Source organism: Nestor notabilis, unplaced genomic scaffold (genome assembly GCF_000696875.1).
Source record: "Nestor notabilis isolate BGI_N333 unplaced genomic scaffold, ASM69687v1 scaffold15320, whole genome shotgun sequence".
In the NCBI taxonomy this organism is placed as follows: Eukaryota; Metazoa; Chordata; class Aves; order Psittaciformes; family Psittacidae; genus Nestor; species Nestor notabilis.
This window is the reverse complement of record NW_009909810.1, coordinates 21,659-38,102: the sequence shown is the minus strand read 5'-3', so window position 1 is coordinate 38,102 and position 16,444 is coordinate 21,659. Positions and strand designations below refer to the sequence as shown.

The 16,444-nt window shown below is 37.6% G+C and overlaps 1 protein-coding gene across 1 annotated transcript in view; it reads left to right on the top strand.

Moving 5' to 3' along the window:
• Window positions 1-16,444, top strand: part of LRP2 (low density lipoprotein receptor-related protein 2) — a 45,078-nt gene that overhangs the window by 15,670 nt on the left and 12,964 nt on the right. Inside the window, exons 12-27 of the mRNA XM_010023155.1 lie at window positions 146-298; window positions 783-953; window positions 2,191-2,414; window positions 2,790-2,967; window positions 3,841-4,037; window positions 5,901-6,146; window positions 7,071-7,199; window positions 7,843-7,962; window positions 8,531-8,647; window positions 8,912-9,028; window positions 9,765-9,902; window positions 10,664-10,786; window positions 11,724-11,852; window positions 13,808-13,939; window positions 14,907-15,038; window positions 16,262-16,405. Of these exons, the coding sequence (XP_010021457.1) occupies window positions 146-298; window positions 783-953; window positions 2,191-2,414; window positions 2,790-2,967; window positions 3,841-4,037; window positions 5,901-6,146; window positions 7,071-7,199; window positions 7,843-7,962; window positions 8,531-8,647; window positions 8,912-9,028; window positions 9,765-9,902; window positions 10,664-10,786; window positions 11,724-11,852; window positions 13,808-13,939; window positions 14,907-15,038; window positions 16,262-16,405 (2,450 nt within the window). The remainder of the gene's footprint in view (window positions 1-145; window positions 299-782; window positions 954-2,190; window positions 2,415-2,789; window positions 2,968-3,840; window positions 4,038-5,900; window positions 6,147-7,070; window positions 7,200-7,842; window positions 7,963-8,530; window positions 8,648-8,911; window positions 9,029-9,764; window positions 9,903-10,663; window positions 10,787-11,723; window positions 11,853-13,807; window positions 13,940-14,906; window positions 15,039-16,261; window positions 16,406-16,444) is intronic.

The following is a 16,444-nucleotide window of genomic DNA, read 5'->3' as shown; positions in this document are numbered from 1 at the left end:
GTGCACCCGCCCCCCCCCCCCCCCCCCCCCAGAATAAACAAAAAACAAACAAACAAAAAAAACCCTGAAATTTTAAGATGCTGTGAAGCAAAATAAACCAAAACAAGTAAATGAGAGTAAATAAATCAACTCTAAATCATTTCAGAAAATTGTACTGGGTGGATGCCTACAAAGATTGTCTCTATGTCTCTGAACTTGATGGAAGATTCCGGAAAAGACTAGTGGACCGGTGTGTGGATGCCAACAACACTTTCTGCTTTCAGTACCCCAGAGCAATTGTTGTTCATCCAAAATATGGGTATGACAGTTCAAGAGTGCTTTTCCTTTCTTTTGCAAATAGTCTTGCACCGTCTTTAAAAATCTGAAATAAATTTTGCCTGCCTGCACTTAAATTTGCATGGCATTAGATCTTAGTTGCGGCTTAGTAAAACTAATAGCTTGCCTTTTACAGGTATATATGCAGGGCTGTCAGATAGTGTTGAAAGTGGAATTTGGTTCCATGTGGGCAAGGAAGTTTTGATTGCACGGCTAAAAAGGTTGTTGGAAGTGTGTGTGTGGTTTGATAGATGATGGGGCTGCTAGTTGCACTCTTTGAAGATAACTGTGATCATGCAATTGTCTGCTGTAGCAGTTAAAGTACTGAATATATTAACTTTTTTATTATCTTCCTCAATCTATGCTTTAGTTCTTTTGCAAGAAATACTGTATTTGATTGTGGCTTCTAATATTTACTTCAGCATGTTTTTACTACAATCCTAAGGATTAATTATTTATTTGAACAGACAGATCTACTGGACAGACTGGGCAGATCGAGCCTATATTGGACGAGCAGGCATGGATGGCAAGGAGAAGACAGTGATTATTTCTACAAAGTTGGAGTGGCCCAATGGACTCACCATAGATTACACCAATGACAAGCTCTACTGGGCAGATGCCCATCTAAATTACATTGAGTATGTATGCAGAAAGAATAAAACAAGTGAATAATTCCTCATGTCAAATTGCAGTGGTAGCATTTATAGATGCTGTAGGCATCTATATTCACATTTCTACCTACATATACGTATTTCTACCTACTGACTCTGTAGGAAACGAGAGTCAGTAGTAGTATGGAGTAGTAGATGATACAGATTACTAGATGACACAGTAGCCTAGTTCCTATATTTGCATCCTAATCCAGCTGGAAGTGGTCAAAAAATTATAGTGAAAAGATTCACAGCCTGTACTCAAACATGCAGCTTCTCTACATCTAGATGTACAACCTGAACCAAAGCAGAACTTTGGTTTTGCTGAGTATAAAAGTCACTATTTTCTCTGATTTAATAAAATAGCATACAAGTTGTTAGAATATGTCTGAATGTTTGCCCATAGGTATGACATGGGATTTCCTGTTAGCATATGGGGTGGGTTTTTTTTTGCTAACCAAGAAAAATCTGTTAATTGCTTCTAGTGTTAGAAAATTTCCACTAAAAATTTTTCCATTTTTACTGAAATATCAGTAAAAATTAATAACTAGCATTGTGATTCTTGTCAAGGCATTGAAATACTTTAAAAACAACCCTTTGTATTTATGTTACTATTTATATATTAATATTTACATATACATTTATATTTATATTTACTTCTTTTCTGGCAGCCTTTTCTATGCTGAAGCCTTAAAGCCATTTTTCAAAAAATATGTGTTAATTATATAATTTGCCCCTATAGCAAGGTGATAGCAAAAATATTAAATGCTACTAAAGATATCCCATCAGAGGAGACTCTATATCAGAAAGACATGTAAAATTTAGGAATATAGGAGGCCTATTATTTTCTTATGTGTCCCATTATTAGCAGTCTGAATGATCCAGGCAAGTTAGTCTCTTGTGTGACGAAAATAACCTGCTCTAAGGCAGCCAATGTGCAAAATTTCATTTGTCTTAGATGATATGCATCTGTGGGAACATGTTACATTTCAGTGCATATTCCTTTATTCCATTTATTTGCCTAAAATAACCTGTTGTACTTTCCTGCATGTCTTAAAATGAGTTCACTGAGGACAGTGATCTGTCACTAGGGACTAAATAAGCTGCAATTCCACATTGCATGATCCTGGACACCAAAAATGAAGTACCATAAGCATACATAATAAAAATGTGAAGATTATTTAGCATTTACCTGAATGTTTTACAAATATTTTCCTTTGTGTAGGTACTCTGACCTGGATGGACATCATCGTCACACAGTATATGATGGGACTTTACCTCATCCATTTGCAATAACAATTTTCGAAGACATGATATATTGGACTGACTGGAACACAAGAACAGTTGAAAAGGGAAATAAATATGATGGATCAGGCAGGACTGTTCTTGTGAACACCACACATAGGCCATTTGACATCCATGTTTACCATCCATACAGACAGCCCTTTGGTAAGAAAACAGATTTAAATTTGCATTTAACTGTTATCCGGAGGCTAATTGTGAAAGGTCTTGAGTGCACTCAGCTTTTGCCTTTGCTGGGAATAAAATGCATAGAGTAAATATAGACCTTTACATTTATAAATTGCTTTTTCTTTCAATAGTAATGACGGGAAATGTGTAATTTTAAATTAATTTCTAAATAATCATGGCTTAATAACATACATTTCCTGTATATGAAATCATACGTGTGTCTCCCTAGTTTTTGGTTTTCAACATATTGCATTTAGGCTTTCAGTACAGTATTAGAGGAGTCTATTGTACATTGAGACGTTTGTGTCCTGGGATTTGCAAAGTATAGTAATATTTATTCTTCTGTTTTACCAGTAAATAATCCTTGTGGCACCAACAATGGTGGTTGTTCCCATCTTTGTCTGATAAAAGCTGGTGGTCAGGGTTATTCCTGTGAATGTCCTGATAACTTCATGATAGTACAGTTTGGCAATACAGCCCACTGCCTTCCCATGTGCTCTAGCACCCAGTTTCTCTGTGCAGACACTGAGAGGTAAGTTCACTGCTCACTGTCTACTTTTCAATGTCTTTTTAAAGATGTATCTTGCAATTTAGTCCCTTCTGCTCTCACTGTGAGTTTGTGGTGTGTTTGCAAAGACAAAGCAAGGACCAGACTTCCCTTTTGGAAAAATACTTCTAGATAATTGTTTAAATAGTACTTTTTACTTTTCTTCCTGTTATATGACATTGCTAATGTAGCAAAGGTTGGGTTGTTAGAAATATGTACCTCTAGTAACCATCTCCAGTTGAATTCACAAACCTAGGACCTTCTCTTATTTTTTGTTCATCTATTACAATGTATCTGTTTCTGCCAGATATATTCTGTCTGCCAGTGGTCCAGAAAAGCAATTTAGGGGCCCATTTCCTACTCATTTTTTCTGAGACAACAGCAGTTGAGGGAGAGGAATGGTGATAAAAGAGCTACTGTGCTGATATTGTATCACTCTGGAGCCTGTGAGGCAGGTGTGCTTGTTGGGTGGCCTTTTGAAGCACTGTTACAACAATATTCCCTAGTGAATTCCTTGTGCTAAAGTTCAGGTGAATTAAAATTTTACCTCATTAAAAATCCAATTGACAATTGATTTAAAAAGCATGAGAGATGGTTACCACAAATACACATAAAAATTAAAACCTTCTTAATTTGCTGTTAGCTTCCTTCTAGAGGCCCACCAATATCATCTATTTCTGGTGATAGTATTCTGGCATAGTTTGTTAGCATTTGACATATGAAACAGAAGACATGAAATTCAAGATGTCTTGGAAGTTTCAAGACATAACCCTGAGACAAGACTGTCTTTTGTACTGTAAACGCATGGTTGTATAGCTGTAGAGGCATATCAAAGAAAACACTGTTTTCTCTTTGCAGGTGTATTCCTATCTGGTGGAAATGTGATGGACAGAGGGACTGTCGAGATGGCTCTGATGAGCCCCCTACCTGTCCACATCGATACTGTCCTGTTGGTCAGTTCCAGTGTAATGATGGGAACTGCACAAGTCCACATTTCCTGTGCAATACCCAGCCAGATTGCCATGACAGATCAGATGAAGATCCTGTACTTTGTGGTATGTTACAACTAATAAATTTAAGTGTTTTGCCAGTACAAAACATGTTAACTGTGCATAAATTTCAGAAACATTATCCCATTTTGTAGTGACAGGACAAGGGAAAATGCTATTAAGTTGAAAGAGGGTAGATTTAGATTAGATTATCAGGAAGAAATTCTTCACTATAGGAGTGATGAGACATGGGAACAGGTTGTCCTGAGAAGTTGTGGCTGCCCGATCCCTGGCAGTGTTCAAGCCAGGTTGGATGGGGCTTTGAGCAACCTGGTCTAGTAGAAGGTGTCCCTGCCATGGGACGTGATCTCTAAGGTCCCTTCCAACTCTAACCATTCTATGATTCTATGATTTTACAGATGGAAAGGTGAAGTAGACAGATGCACTCTTTATTAATCTTGCACCTGCTCGAGCAGTTCTCCTCAATGCAAAAGCAGGGTACAGGAGATCAAAAACATCATATATGAAAACACAAACGTTTTCGATACCTTTGAGGCAGATTTGCACTGATGTATATTTCAATGTGAGGTATAAAATACTAGAAGCAAGACCTACTTTGTTAAGTAAACCATGGTGAATGTGAGGAATGCAAGACTTCCTACTGCCTAGGTCATTCTACCGGCTATGCTGATTTTCCCTGTATTATAGAGGTCTGTGACGATAGGACAGAATTATTTCACCTTCTGCATTGCAGTGCATGTGGGAAGATTTGTTTTGGAGAGCTGTGATTTCTAAAGTACTGCTTGCGATGGCAGTATTTTAGAAATGTAACCTAATTATGCTTGTGGAATAATGTTATTTCCTTAAAAACTTGTCTTCTTCCACATACTTATGTCTAATTTAAAAAAGCACATCCTTAGTTCTCTTTTTGTAGATAATGTAGTTCTGGCAGTTGTAAGCTCAGTAATATAAAGGGGAAGTGGTGGTGGGGAAAGCAGTGTGGTTGTATAATTGATAGTTTCACTGTCTTCCATTAACAAAGTGTTTCTAACAATGACAGAAATGTCAATTTTACCTGAGTTTCAGATAGCTAAGCTCTTGAGTGTGGCACAGGGGAATATTATGTAAGTAGAAATGTGGCAGCTGCATAATGTGTCACTGGTTTTAACGTACTGGGTACAATAGAAGTCAGTTTAGGTCTATATAATTTGTTCTGCTCATCATCTTGTGCATGGGAATAGACTCTTTTAGTCTAGAAAGTGTGTGGAAATTGTAATACACTGTTCCCCCTTGAACAGTTTGGCAGCATATATAAAAAAAGTAGTAGGGTGGTGTCCAGTGAGACATACAAAGTCTGGAAGCAGAGATCAGTGTTGACTCCTATTTTCACAGACCTCCAGACCTCCCCCAGTTTGCCAGCGCTGCTGACATTAGATTCCAGTGCTTTGCCTTTGGGAGTAGAGGTTGTACATGTATACGTTGTGGAGCTGGTATTATCATGGTCTTCTGTTTTCTGAGGTGTTAATTCATAGGCAGAGGAGCAGGCTCATCAGGCAATGTATATCTAAGATGGTAGTACAGCCAGAGCCGTCACAATGTCGCTTAGCTCCTCTGCAAAGTGATGGGAACCCCTGCAACGTCATGTTTGAATGCTGGCTTTACTTCCCTCTGCCCTAGGAGAAGATAGTGTCTGTCCCACTCCTAGAAAAATGTAGAGTCATAGTGAGCTTGTCTCAAGATGTCTGTGGGAAACATGCCATGTGACATTAGAAATCTGTACCTTAACTGGGCAGGTAAATGTGGTTTCCAGTTTTTACTGGCTTGCTTTCTAAGTTTTGGTGTAGACATGATAACTGCTTAATCGACCTAACAACAGCTGACTATTCTTGCAAGTTTCAGTATCCTAACAGCAGATTTGTACTCTTTCAGCTAATCACCAGTGTGAAACTCATCAGTGGCAGTGTGCCAATAAACGATGCATCCCAGAAGCCTGGCAGTGTGATAGAGAGGATGACTGTGGTGACAACTCGGATGAAGATAGTGCTCACTGTGCCAGTAGAACCTGTCCCCCAGGCCAATTTAAATGTGACAATGGCCGCTGCATCCCCCAGTCCTGGAAATGTGATGTGGATGATGATTGTGGTGATAACTCTGATGAGCCATTCCATGAATGCAGTAAGCACACGGCTGTAGTAAGATGCCTGCATTATAGTGCACCAAAAGCAGAATAAACAGCATAATTTAACTTTCCAGAGGCTGAAAATTCATTGGAGAGGAATGTTTTCTGCAAGCTGATTGCAATCCTGTAGTAAAGAGTGTTAGAAAACAGACTATGTACTAATTCACTACTTATTCTTGAAGGGGATGAAGCTTATTTATGCTGGCCAGATTATCAAGAACTGGTAGCGTCTCACTCTGACTTGCTTGGTGCTAGCAGCATCCTTTGCTTGGCGTCTGTCAACGCTTTGTAAAAAGGATATATGCTGATCCATGGCCTGTATGGAAGTAATGAATGCTAATTCACCAATTTTTACTTTGTTCCATTTTGGAGTCTGATGTATGTCATACTTCTTACAAAACCAAAATGAATTTTCATTTCTTGAAGCTAAAGTTTCTCGGGGTGACAGGCGTATGAAACAAAACTTAAAGGGAGAGCAAACACAGAGCACAGTCTAGCCTATGTTTAACAGCAGGATTTTCCTCTGTGCTCCAGCATCTCTCTTTGAGTTACTGGCCATGTGGAAGAACTTGTGACCAAGTCTGGGCATCTGAGGACAAGCTGCCTCTTCTGGCTTCCAGGTTTGGGGCTTCTACTTCCACCATTACCAGCTCTGAATACTTCAGGGAAAAACACACTGAATGGTGTTTAAACCTTTCATGGGTTTGTAAAGTATGCAAAGTCCAAGCAGCATAGATTGGAAAAGATAGTAAAATCAGATACGTTTAATGCTTTTTCTTTACAACACTGAAGTTAGCAGATAGCTCTTTTTAGTAGAAATAATTGACTATAAGTCATAACAGATTTTGAAAGGCAGAATAGCAAGGACGACAGTTTAATGTCTAAATAACACAACTAACTTTGACAACTGCCTCTTTCAGTGGGCCCTGCCTATCGGTGTGACAATCACACACAATTCAGCTGTAGAACCAACTACCGTTGTATACCACTGTGGGCAGTGTGCAATGGGAATGATGACTGCAGAGACAACAGTGATGAGCAAGGCTGTGGTATGTTTGGAGAAGATCATTTCATCATACCTTTGTACCTCAAATATTTCTTCAATTTACAAACACCTCAATTTTCTCAACATCTTCACTAACAATGTACCTAGGCATGTTTTGTTTGATATCAATTAATTACCTTGGTAGCTATTTGTCAGGAAAAATTCAGTGTGCAGCATTTCATTGTTCAGCTCACATGTTTATGAGCTCTGAAGATCAGGATTTTATTATTTTGTCTAATATGTCATCAAATGAAACAGGAAATACTGTTACTTGAGCTGAACTATTTCAGACAAAACTGTCGGTATTTTTTACATCTACTTAACTTACCTCCTGTGCTGGTGAAACCATCAGTAATGGGAAGTATGATGATGCATTCCCAGTCCTTTGCACCTGTGTTAAAACCTTATACATTTATACACAAAGCTTAGAACACATCAGATGCCCTTCTTTTCAGTAATAAGTTTATCTCTTTTTGTTTCCATCTCAGTTCTATATACTTATTTCAGCTGTTTCTTAATCACATCTCTATTATTTGGCTCAGTTTGTGGCATGAACATCTCTATTTCCATTATCTTCTGTGCATTCCATCTTATCCAAAGACTATGCTAATGTGTGCTGTTTCATTGGCAAACCTTCTGCACTGCAGAGGAGATGACTTGCAGTCCTCTTGGAGATTTCCGTTGTGACAATCATCGGTGTATCCCACTGCGCTGGAAGTGTGATGGAGATAATGACTGTGGAGATAACTCAGATGAACACAACTGCAGTGAGTTATTTTGTGGCTGTCATGGTATAGTCCAGCTTTTGACTTAACTATCCTGTTTCTTACGAGAATGGGGGAGACAGCTCTCAACTGCAGCCGTTCTCTTGTTTCACTCTGTAGCCTGTCTCTACTGAAATACCAGTGATGTCAGAAGGAAGTCAGAATTGTGTCAGAAGGAAGCATTGTAGATACATAAAAACACTGATCAATCCAGTCATCATAAAGCACAAATTCTTGTTTTCCACTAAGAAATGACATTTGAATTCTGCCCTGTGTGCAAATGTAGTATTATATAATTCCTCAGACAATGAAAGTGGATCAGTTTTTTTCTGATTTGGAATAAAAGTTCCTGTATAATTTTGTGATGAAACAAAATCCACAATGGATTTCCTTTTTTCTATGTCAAAAGGGACATAAAATGTTTAACATAATTCATATTGGTGAGAATGCTGTTTTAATATAATTTACTTCTAAGGGTTATGCCACATCATCTGCTTGAATTACTTTTGTCTAATGAGACAGTTGTGCATCTGGGGAACTTTTCGTATTTGTACATTCATTTTAACTGAAGGTCCTCGTGAATGCACAGAAAGTGAATACCGTTGTGACAACTTGCGTTGCATACCTTCCCGGTGGGTCTGTGATCACGATGACGACTGTGAAGACAATTCAGATGAACGTGACTGTGGTGCGTATTGTCTGGATGCTACCTCTTATATGTTCACACTTACATATCTAATGTGATAAATTATTCTGCAAAGTAATCCTTTATGGGAAAAATCTTTAAGGGCGTAATGTTGACCAGATCAGTCATTCTACCAAAAGCAGAGGGTAACCATAGTTTTGATGGTCTCAGATTTTGCAGTCCGTTTTAGGATGTTGTTCTCAAAAAGTAGACACTTTATCTGGATTTGAAGAAGGTATTTCAACAGTTCCTTCTGAATCTTTTCAGATCTGAGGACCTGCCACCCAGGTTATTTCCAGTGTGATAGTGGACACTGTGTTGCAGAGCGCTTCAGATGTGATGGAAATGCAGACTGCCTCGATTTCTCTGATGAAGCAACTTGTCGTGAGTTTCTGACTTTACTGTTGGTGCTCATTGAGCTCACTTCCAGAAAGACTTGTCCTTTCTCTCTGAGATGACTCCTTAGAGATATAGAATTCTGCAACGCTCAGGGATGTCAGTAGAAATTCAGGATAAGTATAATATTTTGAATCAGCTTTTTAATATAATGATGGGTTGCCGTCACTTACATTGATTGTAAACACATTCCTAATGCTAGTAAATTAACGTGTTTACAAGTTCCAGTGGAAGATATGCATGTGACTGAATTAAAATTTTTTACTATCCCACAGACACTGCAAGATCCACTGTTTCAGTTGTACTCTTTTCTAACAAGATTCTGTAATAGGATTGGTTTTTATAATGCTCAAAGGTGTGTATAGTTACCTAAAGTATCAGTGAAGCCAAGGAAATAAAATATTTTCCTGTTTCTGTCTTCCATGTATTGATCTACTGCCAAAAAAAAAAAAGTCTGTACGCTGTAGCTTGTGTTTCCCAGAAAATACTATTCCCAGTTGGAATGAAAATATCACCTCTGTGCTCTATCTGTGCTGATTTACGTTGGCTTTTTAGGTGATATTGAAGTGTTGGTTCTGACTTATGTGTTCAAATGATTTTAAGCTTCAGTACTCAGGAGAATTCCTTTTTCTTTGTGTTGGTAGCAGGCAGTTCTGTACATCTTCCTGTGTACCTAAAATTTTCGTTCTAATTGAAAATATCCTAATAATTTTCTTTTCTTTAGCAACACGGTATCCTAATGGTACATACTGTCCACCCATGCTGTTTGAATGTAAAAACCATGTCTGTATCCAGCCATACTGGAAATGTGATGGTGATAATGACTGTGGAGATGACTCTGACGAAGAACTTCACCTTTGCTGTAAGAGGAAAAAAAAAATTAAAATGAATATGCATAATAAAATCTAATTATAATAGAACAATTAGAAAATAACTTTTAAATGTTTTCTTTTCACTGGAGATTCTCACAGACAATTCAGGGTGAGTGCTGAGAATTCTGCTTCATATACAAGTTCACTTCCTCCTCCTACAGCATGTTTCTCACTGCTTTGCAGATGTCTGTATATGTGGTCATAAGAGTAGGGAAAAACATGTCAAAGAGAGGAGGACACTATTTCACATTTTCAAGTTGGCTATGTAAAATAAGAGCATGAGTTTGCAATTAATGATTAATTCAGATAATGTATATTCTCAAAGCTGCTGGCGTTTTAAAGCTATAAGTATAGCTGGTACATCTTTGTAAATATGGTTGAGGAGTCCTGGCTTTAGTTCTAAAACTGAGGTGCTGGAGGTGCTACTTAAACAATTTTTGTCAGGTATGTACTATATAGCCACTTAAATAGCATTTGTTCATAAACAGATCTAGAAATCTCAGTGTTACATGTCGGAACATAGGATGTGCCTTTGGCCAATGATGTTCTGTCTATTCTGACAAAAAATGTGTAATGTCCTAACATATAATCATGAAAATGTGGAGAAAATATTCTTTTGGCTCTGAGTGCCTCCACACCTTCTAAAATACGGGAAACATATAAATGTTACCAGATGAAAGTGCTTAGGTTAATTTGTGACTCAATGGAATGAAGTGTCAAAGTGTGACTGACTTGATCTCTGTGGTTTCAGTGGATATTACATGTGAATCTCCATTCCGTTTCCGATGTGAGAACAATCGCTGCATATATAGTCATGAGCTGTGCAACCAGGAAGACGACTGCGGAGACGGAAGTGATGAGAAAGAGGAACACTGTATGTTTACAAAATCGAGCAGCAAATTCAGTAATTGTGATGTTCTTAATGTTTCATAATACCAAAGGACTATAGAAATGTCAACATTAAGCATAAATTATGAAAACTAGAGCTCAGTATGAAATAATTCGAACTATGATTATTGATTGGTAGTATGTAGTTGCAGCTCTCCATACAAGTAGCAAAAATCGGCAAACATTTGTCTGAAAAGTACAGAGCATGGTTTTCAAAATAATTGGTTTTTATTATGAGCAGCAGCTAAATTGTATCAGTTTATTATGAACTCCACTTAAAATTATAAAGAAGAAATAGTTTCACGGCATCATAAAATAAGGATGGGATGGATAGCTGGGACTTCTAAAATAGAGAAACGTGTGCTTCTGAATTTGTGGCACTGTTGTTCACATAGTAACAGTGTTGATATTTATGCCCAAGTCCTGCAGAAGCTCTGTTAATAGGTTTTTGTCCTCAGATATCTTACATAGTTTTCATTGACTATGTTGATGTTTATATTATCAAGTTTAATCGTACTGCTTAATGATATTATTTGCTAGCTTTATTGTGTGATATCCTTAAAGGTAATTATGTACTAATATCTCAATAATCTTTTGAAGTCTGCAGTAGATATATGAAGTATATTGTTAAAGGATATTAATAGAATTGCACTATTAAAAAGAAAATTCAATGAACTGTTAGCAAGAGGAATTTACCTTCTGTCTTTATAAAATGGAGGGGCTCCTTTCAGTTCATGGGGATGTGACTAGAAGTCAGGAGGCCATAGTTCTAGTTTCAGCTTTACTACAGACTTCCAAATTTGCTCTAGTCATTATTTTACTGGATTGCATCAGCTTCCTCATTATCGATGTGGAATAGTCATGGCTGTTGGTACTTTATAGCTGAAATTGTAACAGAGGAGCGTTTCTCTCCTTGACTATAGGTAGAGAACCAACCCCAAGACCGTGTACAACTGAAGAATTCAAGTGCAGTAATGGAAATTGCATTCCTCTACACTATGTCTGTGACAATTATGACGACTGTGGTGACCATTTTGATGAAATGGGCTGCAGTAAGTAATAATGTCAATAGAATACAAAATTACAGTGCTATTGAAGTAAAAATTTCTGGAACTGATAACAATACATGTTTGTTCTTGACTAGCATGCTAAGAAGTGTTGATTTTTAATTAGCCCGTGTTAGGATTATCAAATTAGCCGTGATGGTTATCTCCTGTTTTCCTTCTTTTGCAGTATTTAAAAGGCATGTAGATGGGCACTTAAGGGACATGATTTAGTGGGAGCTGGCAATGTTAGGTTTATGGTAGCACTCAATAATCTTAAAGGTCTTTTCCAACCTTAATGATTGAAATTCACTGCTCTGAACAGTTGATTTTAGGCTTAGAGTATTTATGCATCACAAAAATTAATTTGATCTTGGTTTTGATCTTGTTTTGAAATGGGTTGCATTATGGAGGCAAGCATAGACAGATATTATTCACAATTATTCAGAATTATTCGTGGGCAGACTGTTGCTGCAGCCCTGTTAAAAACTGAAGTATACGGAGATGCTTGCATTTTCCTGTTTACAGGCATGACCACAGAATTTTACAAGGACAGCCAGTTTTGGGCTGAGTGCCCTCTCAGATCTTCTGCTCAACTTCTATTAGCGATGCATTATACATTTACTAGTATCCATTTAGAGGTAAAAGCTTTGACTTGAACTTTGAGGCAAGAGCGAGTATTCTCATGGAATCTGGAAAAAAAAAATCCTAACTTTTTGTATTAATATATAGACAGCTGCAGAGTGCTAATGGGAGCATGTACTTGCAATTTCAACTTGTCAGGCTTTGATGGCTTCAAGTGAAAGTGTGCGAAATGATGCACTGGTGATTTACAAGCCAGCATGCTTGCAAAACGTAAATAACTCAGAAGTCTAAAGTGCAGTCCATTTTGAAGCAGCTGTTTTCTCTGTTTCACATACCATCCCCATGGTCTTTACGTAATATAACCTGATATGAAACAGTGCAAACCAGACACCTGGCAGTCAGCGCTCTCCTGTCTGGGGACAGATGTGAATGCAGATCAGGTGGTAACATTTGTAGCTTTCCCAACATCAAATACCTGTGTTCTAATAAAACCAGAATATTTATGTGTGTGTGTGTACTATGAATTTATGATCTACATGTATATGGAATTGAGCTGTTTCAACTTAATTCAGTTAGCACTGGGATGTGTATGTATAAAGGAAATGTAATGCCTGTGCCTTACATCTCTATCTTTTTCTCATGCTCTGTCAGTAAGCATGTTATTTCTCTTTTCTAGTTATATAACAAATCTGAGTTTGAAAGTACTTGTGTGTATGTAGAATATGTCAGAATCATGACAGTTTTGAAGGTACTTTGAGTATAATTGTCATTATCTGTTAGAGAATATCTGTTATCCTTGACTTGTCTTTTCCATTATAGGCATGTTTTAAAGAGCAGTGCATTCTGTACAATGACCTGTATTGACTTCAGTAGGCTTTAGATTAGGTACAGCATGAACAAGCTATCATCTTCTCTCTAATTTGCAGATATAAATAATGTAGGGCCTATGTTATGCATGATAGCAACTGAGAACATTTTTTGCTTAGCTGATAATAAAGGACTGGGTAAGAAAGAGGCAGGTTGGCAAAGCTAGGAGGTAGAGTCAAGTCTCTTAAACAGTTGCTGCAGATTGGAGGTAATGTAGAATGCCGTATCTCTTAAGGAAGGTGAGCTTTGATTGTTACGGCTCTTATGCTGGCCCTGTTGATTTCTAGAGGTTAAACTTCTTGGCTGACCTCTACGTTGACCAGCATTTACCATCCTCTTCTAGTTAGTTATTGAGAATAGATGCTCACATTAATTGAGTTTCAGTTAGAAAAAAAGGAAAGGAAGCTAATGTGAAAACAATTTTCAGTTATCATAATGATAAAAATTGACACCCTCCATCACTTTGTTTTTTTTACTGTAATTGTATAATTTTTTTTTTATTTTTTTCCTAGATCTCGGAACAGAACGAAATTGTGCAGAAAATATCTGTGAACATAACTGTACCAACCTGAAAGAAGGAGGCTTTATCTGTTCCTGTAGGCCAGGGTACAAGGCCAGTGAAACTAACAGGAACTCCTGTGATGGTATTTTCAATCTTCTAAATATCTTCTCACTGTTAAGTGTTCAGTGACCTGTCACTTCCTCATCCTAATGTGACTACCTATTTTTGCATTCTAACAGGACTGTTATACATTGAGCAGATGCTTCCAAATTGTTTTGCTGATGAATCATGTTTTCTAACATGTAGAGCTCATTCAACAAAGAACTGGCTCCACAGTTCAGACTTGTTTTAAACTTTTGGTGGCTGTAGGTGTATGTTTTCACTTTACTGTATATAGGTTTTGTTGCATCTTTGCAATCTGAGGGGCAGAAATTTGCTGGACTTCTGTTTGTTTGCTTGTTTTCCTTTTTTTTTCTTGTTGAAAGAAAACATACTGAAGCTTGTCATCTCCTTCTGTTCTGCTTCCGAACAGGCCTACAGTAAAGGTCTATTGTGCCATAATTTTGCACTGGTAAAATATGACCATTGTACATGGTCATGCAGTATAGTACCTTCACTGACACCATTTCAGTATGTTTCAATACTTCCATTTGTTGCTTCCAGCTCTTGTGGACAATTCGTATTGTTTTATCAAACATCATCTAAGGCCTCCCTTTCCTTCCTGATGCTGATGTTTCTGAGGAGTAGGTACCTTTGCTTCAGCATTTCAAGAAGGCTTTGCTCTTCCATGTCATTGTAGTCATGCCTCTCTTTTCTTTTTGTCTGTGCTTGGTGATATAACATAAAAAACCACAATAAAAAATGTCTCTCTGAAAAGCAATCTGATAAGCAGGAGCAATGCAGTTACTAGCAGTCTGTAGTTAAGACATGTTAAACAGTAGATCAGTTCTGTTAAATAACAGATGTGGATGTTAAAGATCACATATGAGGTCACTAATCTTTTAGAATATGTGGGGAAGGGACAAACTGACCACTTCACAGGGTAAAGATGACCAGCATGTGGAAGAAAGACATTAAGCTCTAGACATCTTTTCTCTACCTCTGCCTAGATATCAATGAGTGTGAAATCTTTGGAACATGCACCCAAGACTGCAAGAATTCCAAAGGAAGCTATGAATGTTTCTGTGCAGATGGCTTCAGGTCTGTGGGTGATCAACAAGGGAAACAGTGTGCAGCTAATGGTACGTTAACTGATACTAAGATTGATTGCTACCTGGAAAGAGCAAGTGGAGTGTAGCAGCTTAATGAGTATAATCTTCTAGGGTTTTTATGAAGGGAATAATGAAAACCAAACTTCATTCTGTAACATATTATCTGTGTATTCTACCCATTCCATAACCAGGAATAGAAACGTTCATCTCTGCTGCCAACTGTAAACATTAAAAATAGTATCTTGATTTAGATGCATGCCTGCCTTTCTGTTGAAATTTTCTAGAGAAAAAAGCCCTGCTTATGCTGTGGCTGTCATCGGAAGGAAATTATTGTTGCCTATTCCTGAATTTAGGTTTTCTTAACAAAATACTGCATCAGAAGAAAGTTGCATTAAACTGGTACAAGTCAAAGGCAGTTTATGACAGATTGCCATTAATTGTTCATGGACTGATGCACACAGACAGAAGGACATTGGCCAGTGTTTAATGTCAATCATTGGCTTTTTCTCATGCCTCAGTGGCTACATTGTGTGATAGTCATTTAATCGGTAGAGAGTTGATACAGAAAATAATAGTAATAGAATACTGATAATAGAGACAAAGAAAATAGAAGAACGTGACAATGCAGCAGTATTACATAAAAGACAGAAACAATATTGTATTTAGAAAATTATTTACACTTCCTACACTTTAGCAGCTTTAAGAGATATGTGATACAAACATGGTATACTCAGTCAAATAGTAAAATCTTCAAAACAGAATGCCTGTGGGCAAAACTGCATTCATCTCAATGTGGAGACATTAGGCTTTAGAGACTTTCAGGTAGAACAACTCAGGTCATGGCTCAAGGTACTGGGACTTTCAAAACTGTGTCCTGTACTTTGAGGAGGGGAGCTGAACTGCGCTATGTATAGCTGCATTCTGGTTTTGAGATGAAGTGGTGATATGCCAACACTGTAATGTTTTTAAGAATTTTTGAGGAATTATATCTTAATGATTACTACTGCACAAAATCTATGGTGAAAAGGATAATACTATCAGTAAGCATTTCCAGAGGTTTTAATGATTTTTCCAAAGCTAATAAATCTGAATACCACTGAAGCTTTAGAAGTGGCCCGGTGTTCCTCTTGGTTTTTACGCAGACAGAACTTGTGAAACCCCAGTTTAGTTTTGACCAGAAGTGACTTTCATCTGTTTCTTCTAAAATGAAATACATGGAAGTAAAATTCATGATTGTTTTGATCGTTTCCCAGGTAATCCTCCATTGTTACTGCTGCCAGATAATGTGCGGATTAGAAGATACAATATCTCATCAGAACAGTACTCTGACTACATCGATAACCAGGAGCGCATCCAAGCTCTGGATTATGACTGGGACCCTGAAGGGATAGGCCTGAGTGAGTATGTGTAGAACATTAATACTCAACCATACAATG